This window comes from Centruroides sculpturatus, unplaced genomic scaffold, assembly GCF_000671375.1.
Source record: "Centruroides sculpturatus isolate CEXI.00-Female unplaced genomic scaffold, Cexi_2.0 scaffold510, whole genome shotgun sequence".
NCBI classification, from domain to species: domain Eukaryota; kingdom Metazoa; phylum Arthropoda; class Arachnida; order Scorpiones; family Buthidae; genus Centruroides; species Centruroides sculpturatus.
Window position 1 is genome coordinate 357,747 of NW_019384743.1, and position 7,133 is coordinate 364,879.

At 27.8% G+C, this 7,133-nt stretch overlaps 1 protein-coding gene across 1 annotated transcript in view; it reads left to right on the forward strand.

Moving 5' to 3' along the window:
- LOC111628414 (TBC1 domain family member 2B-like) overlaps positions 1–1,221 on the forward strand; it is a 39,539-nt gene extending 38,318 nt beyond the window's left edge. Inside the window, exons 16-17 of the mRNA XM_023372188.1 lie at positions 782–958; positions 1,042–1,221. Of these exons, the coding sequence (XP_023227956.1) occupies positions 782–958; positions 1,042–1,206 (342 nt within the window). The 3' untranslated portion in view covers positions 1,207–1,221. The remainder of the gene's footprint in view (positions 1–781; positions 959–1,041) is intronic.
- Positions 1,222–7,133: the final 5,912 nt, after the last annotated feature.

Below are 7,133 nucleotides of genomic sequence, written 5' to 3' on the forward strand. Positions count from 1 at the left end.
ATTTTTTTATATTGCATATTATACACACACCAAAGATTTTTTCAGCATCAATTTTGCTAGCAGGACTTTTGCTGATGTTGTCAGGGAAGAACTAAACAGAAAAATAAGATCATGATGAAATAATCTTATTTTTCTAAAAGATAAATATTCATAAAAATAAGATCATTTTATTATGATATATTTTTTCACTTTAATCTTTTACTATTGCCATAAGTAAATAGAAAAATTTAATAAAATGTTCATTGAGTATTATGTTATGAAAATGATATTGAAGTGACAAAGTATTAGAAAATTCTTTATTTTATATTGAATTTACATTGAATTCTATATGATATTACAATAAAAATTTATTGTAATATTTCATTATAATAAACACTTGATAACGCATATAAATTTTTTTGAAACAGTAATTTAAAATTTCTTAACAATAGAAAAATTAAGCCTATAATTAATGAGTTTTGATATTTGGAAGTCAATAATACTGTACATTATATTACTGTAGTCAATCAGTTACTAAAGACTGTACATCTCTATACACTGTACTGTCAAAAAATTTTTTGATCTCATTTCTTGTAGTGTCAATAAAACTTTTGTATAGAGCTAATTGTAATAAATTACTGTACTATATATTCATGTTCTCATTTTTACCATATCACTGGAGAAAACACTGTGTTAACTCAGACATTTAGTTCCTATTAGTCCAAGTTAATGGAAGTTTACTGTATTTATTTATTTGCTATTTTAAAATATTTCATTATATTAATATTTTAAATATTTCCAGAGAGTTTTGAAAGACTTGGTATCAGAAAAACTTCCTCGGTTATATAATCATTTGGATCAGTATAACATTGATTTATCACTGTTTACTTTCAATTGGTTTCTTACAATATTTGTGGATAATGTTCCTGTTGAAATATATTTGAGAATATGGGATGTTTTTTTATATGAAAGTAGCAAGGTTTGTTTGATTTATAATTATTAAGTTTCATTAAATTAATTAAATCATTCAAAATTTAAAGTTTTATTTATTCAATTTTTTAGGTTTTATTTCGTTTCTCTTTAGCTCTTTTGAAAATTTTTGAAAATGATATATTACGACTAAATGATTATATGGCAATAAACAGATATTTGCGTAACATGTTAGAGAAATCTATTGATATCAAAAGATTAATACAAGTAAGTCTTATTGCATTTGTATTAGATTAAATGAGGTCTACTTTAATTTTTTTTTCCAATAATGAAAATAAATAGTTATTATTGATATTAAATATAATAAAGTAATGTTTCAGTTTTTTGATAATTACAGTAATACCTCGACTTACGCTACCCAGAGTTACGTGATTTTCAAATCTTGTGGATTTGTCTTTTATTTGAGCGCCATGCAACCCTTGATTACTCATTTCCCCCATACTATTGTTCAGATTACATGTTCGGACGTGTAGTGCAGAATCGACATATAGCTACAATTTATTTTGTGTTATTTATTTCTGTGTTTGTTATATCTATGGAGACTTGAGAGACTCTATGTGGTGATTTTTTGTAACCGTGAACGAATCAAAAGACAAGATGAGATTAACGAGAACATTTATTAGCTTACATACATCCGACTTGAATTTTACACAAATTGCGAAATTATACCCCGACTTACGCGAATTCAACTTATGCGGTTATCGCTCAGTCCCACCTATAGCGTAAGTTCGGGGTATTACTGTATTTTTCAGTTATGAAAGTAAGATTATAGTTAAATTTTAAATTAAATAATTTTAAAATACTTTATTAATAAATAAAATGAAGGATTTTTAGCAAATTTAATGTTTTATAATATCCAATACAAAGGAACATATCAATAAAGTATTTATAAAATATAAACTCCATCATACCTTTAAAATGCAGTCTATTTTGAACAGTTACCGAACGTTTTCGGTCTAATTAATAGACCTTCTTCAGGATCGAATGTAAAGAATTTCAACTTGCCAAACGGTAATTCCAAAAAAAAGGTTTTTTTTGGAATTTGGAATTTTTTGGAATTTTGGAATTATTTTTTGGAATTGGAATTTTTTTGGAATTTTTTGGAATTTTTTTTGGAATTTTCAAATTACCGTTTGGCAAGTTGAAATTCTTTACATTCGATCCTGAAGAAGGTCTATTAATTAGACCGAAAACGTTCGGTAACTGTTCAAAATAGACTGCATTTTAAAGGTATGATGGAGTTTATTAATTAATAATGCAGTTAGAGATATAATAATGTATTTGTAGTATTAAATATAATTAAAGTTTTATGAATATTGAGTTTCCCCATAAATACATTTCACTGCTTTCAACATCTTTCTGAAACACGAAACAGATTGGAAGAAAAGATAAGTTAGAGGACATCTATATTAGAGAAGCATTACTAAATATTGGTTTTTACATTTTTTTCAACTTTTCTACATTAATCCTTACTAACTGACATGATGTATGTGAGATGCTACAGCACATATTTTTCATTTCTTATATTTAAAATTTTATAAAAAAGTCTGAAAAAATTTTTGTTTTTCTAACTTTTTAACCTGCAGGGCATGCACTACACTTTTTTGCACAAGTACTTTCCAAGGAAAAAAAAACATACAACACAGAGTACAGTAAGAATTCATAAAAAAATCCATGGGCGTTGCTAGAAAATGAATGTTTGATAGGCAGTTCCAAATGGTGAAAAACAATAAAGGCAAGCTTTATGAATGTTGTCCCCATTGTACATGAAATTAATAATTGGAATAAATATTATGCAGTTTTAATATGATGATGCATTCACATTAATGTATGAAATAATTGTTTAAGTGATGAATTTGGATCATATATAAGAAAACAAAACAAAAATCATAAACAGCAAGAAATTTAATTAAATACCAAAGAGTAAAAGATGAAAATAGAGCAACTGTACCACATTCCACCTACCCTAAATATTTTGCATTCATGTAGATAATGCAATATAGAAAGTAAACATAGCTGAAAAGAAGTAATAACTGTTGGGCCATGTACTGTAGACAGGTGCATGTGGTAATGGCAAGTGCACAATGTTTTTGTGGTAAAAATGTGAAAATGGCAACAAATATGATGCCTTAGACCCTTCCAGCTCAGACTGACTCATGTCTATTATTTCACTGTACAAACTATATAAATATAGGCAAACAGAAATAAACCAATTGTCTAATCATCAAAACAAAGCATACAAATGTATTTTGTGAGATTTTCTTTCCTGGCTGCATCACACAGTTGGTGATGCCACCTGAAACACATATGGCATCATAGCTAGTCATCACCATTCTGGTTGGTGGAATATTTCATGGTGAAAAACATGCACATTGTCCAGCTTGTCATCTGGAAATAGAATATGGTCCTCACTGGCATTTATCATGTGGAAAGAATCAGCATTGAATGATGACTGTCTCTTGTGCTTTGTGTACTTGTCACCTTCCATTTCAGACTCAGATTTTTCTCTTTCTTTTGTTCTTCTGCAGCCTTTTTGGTATAATATGATGGTTTAGAATGCAGGGAACCTGAGACATCATGTTTTGGTGTTGGCACTGCTACCATTTGCACCACAGGAATATGTTTAAAAGTTTGCCCATATTAGGGAACATGTAATGAGCATAGTTTGGAATGACCTTTCTGTTACCTTTGATGCTTAATATTATCAGTTTACTTGTGAATATATGTCATTGTAATATGTCATTAAATGCTGCATTTCATTCTCTTCCACCTCACACCATCAGCTCAGTATCAGTGATGTGATGGCATGCATTTTGCTTTTCCTAAGTTGAATCACATGGTGTCTGTTGGGCACCACATGACTCAACTTAGGAAAAGCAACACCAGTTTTTATTCCAAAATTGTGAAATTATTGGCATTGCATCAGAAACTAAAATTATATCTTTAATTTCCACATTTTGTCTTTTTTGTGTCATAAAAAATCAATTATTTTATTTCAAAAATTACTATCACTTGAAATATTACAGAAAGTATCAACATTTTTCTCTGATTACTTAACCAAGATTGTTTTCTATATGAGAAATAATGCATGGACCATCAAAAATTTGGCAGTTTACCACATGATGTCAACTGCATAAATTACTAGCTTTATAATTTAAAAATTTATTGGATTGTTATTAAATAAATTCATTTGTCACAATAGATGAGTAACACCATCATGAAATGAACAAAAATTTTACAATTTGAACAATTTGTGTTATCAAAATTTACTTTTATATTTTTGTTGTCCATGAAACAATGTGATGCATAAAAAGTCATGCTGTCACAGCAATGCAGTGATCTCATTCATAACTGATTGAAATTTTGCTCACACTGTCACTTTTGATTTTTGTTGTGCATCAATGCAAGAATAGAAAATAAATTAAAATATTAGTAGTAGTATTTTCATAAGAATAAACTTATTTTAAATTATTATTGTATCATGTAGCACATGTTTCAAATCATTTTAGGTTTCATTTGAAAATCGAAAAATTAATTTATAACATAGTGCTTAAATTAATCCCATATCTGGTTGTCTGAGAAACACCTGCAGAATGTAACATCATACATCTTCTTAGAAGTGGACATTGGGACTGGTTTCTATTAGTTCATTAAGAAGTAGTAATAAATTACTTAGTCATTTCATTTTAAAAATGTATTAAAACAAAGGAAAAAGTTTATAGCTACAAATGAACTCATCTGCAATTTTTGCATTATGAAAGGATTTGTTGAATCTCACAGAGGTAGTGTTTTTGTTTCTTTAGAAGTATTTGTGGATGTAAAAAAGTACAGAGTGCATGTCCTCCAGTTATAAAGTTGGGAAGGTAGAAACTACTAAAGATTTTTTAAATGAAATTTTAAATATAAGAAATGTTGAAAAAGTGTACACTATGGCATCTCATAGATGCCATGTGACTCTCCAAGTGTGTCACATGAGGTTGACTGCCTTTGTTCTGTCTCATAGTGACTTTAAGAAGCCATTATTTAATCTGAAATTGTGAAATCATCAGCATTGCATCGGAAACTATGATTATATCTTTTATTCTCTCATTTAGTCTTCTTTCTAATGATGTACAAAACTTGTGAATTGAAGAAAATGTATATATTTTTTTTTTTGTAATTTGATTTGATAAAGCAATAAAATAATCATATCAAATTTCACTTTGCTATAAATAATCTTGTATTTCACAGATTGATATCTGGTTTGTAATTGGAGAAAGAAGTGTTGTGTTCAAGGTCAGGATAAGGGAACTTCATTTAGTTAGTGGGATATTATCAGTAAAGCTAGTACTGACCCCACTGCTAATTTTTTATTATTCTGTAAACAAAAGCTCCTGTCCCATTTGTAAGTGGATCAAATGACAATGCTATATTCAGAAGAATGTTTTCTTTAGCATTTAATAAAAACATAAGATCTCTAAAAACAAGCTTGTCAAAATAGAAAACTGTGGCTACTACTGTCACATATTGTTTTAAACAGGTTCCGCTGTATATAATTAAGTTATAGATATTGAATATAGTATAAGTCAAGCCTTGTGGTTAGGAGATAAATTTTTTCTGTGGAGTATGATGGTTCAGTTTGAAATATTTTACAAATAACAAAATTTCCATGTTTCTTTACTTAAAATAAATGAGAGAATTTAAATTGCAGAAACAAAAGAATTTAAAGTGGAATTGAACAACTATATTGTTTGTGTTAAAGACAGTTTTGTTATCTGATTTTTATGAGATATAGTAAAAATTAGATTATGAAATGACTGTTCTTTAATGATTGAAGCAATATTAATAATGAAAAAGAAAATATGATTTGGCTCAGACATTCTGAAGTCAGTTTGAAAGCTAAAGTCAACTTTGATGATTTTTAAATTAAGAAATTTATATGATAAAAGCAATCTTTTTAAATTTAATATTTCTTACAAATTCTTTTGAATTTTGATATTATTATTAAAAGTTTGTTTTTCTTGACAATTTGAAATACAGGTAACCTCCGTATAACACGGTAGTTACGTTCCAAAAAATTGCCGTGTTATACGAAACAAAGAACTAATACGAAAAGGAGGGTTAGGTTCCAAAAATTAAAAAACATGCTAGTATATTTTCATAATTAAGATAAATATCTTCATTAAAATTTTTTAAGTGATACATATTAATATAAATTAAACAATGTTTTCTTCGTCATCACTAAAAACACTATTAATTAACCGAGAGCGTTTTCTTTTTGGCAAGTTATCCTTATCCTCTGAGCATTTTTCTGCATTATCTTCAGATCCATGCTTTACCTTTTGCAAAATGTATGTAATTTTAGATTGCTTGCTTCTAGTTAAAAGGTCTTTATAAATTTCCTTATATGGTGCTAAGCACTTATGAAGAATAAAGCAAGTATGGAATAAGGGAAAAACATTCGGCAACATCAGAAGCAGAAGCGTCGCGATCTGGCAACATTGAAACAAGTTTCGAGAAGGACCATCTGTATCGATAGAAGGCGAGAAGAGAAAATTTACATACTTAAGTACTAATAGTTCACGAAAATAATAATTTTCGTGAACTATTATTAGTTAAATATGTAAAAATTTATTACATTTCCTGTTGTACGAGGGTTTTACCCAATTCTCGAACCGTGTCAGAGTGAATCCATGCTATAAAAGTACCGTGTTATACGGGGGATGGTACCAATTCTCGAACCGTGTTAGAGTGAATCCATGCTATAGAAGTGCCGTGTTATACGGGGGTTACCTGTATATATAATATACCTGTATATATATTTCTAAAATAAACCAATTGCTTTATTTTTACGTCTAATGAAATTTTTATTCATTTTATAAAAAATAAATAATATAACAAAATAAAATTAGTTAAGTAATTTAATAATTATATTTTTATTATTTGTTTACATAAATATATTATAAATACAACACACAGTATAACTGAAATTTATTCAAGAAATTAAAATGTAGACTGTCAGATATTTTAACTTCTTTATGTAATTGTATTATAAATTATAACGTACAAAAAGATTTTTAAGCTGACATCAATTTTATTTTTATTATGTATTTTATATTTATACTGAATATTGAAAACATACATTGTAAATATTCAAAATTTTAGTTTATTTTTTAAAATCAAAT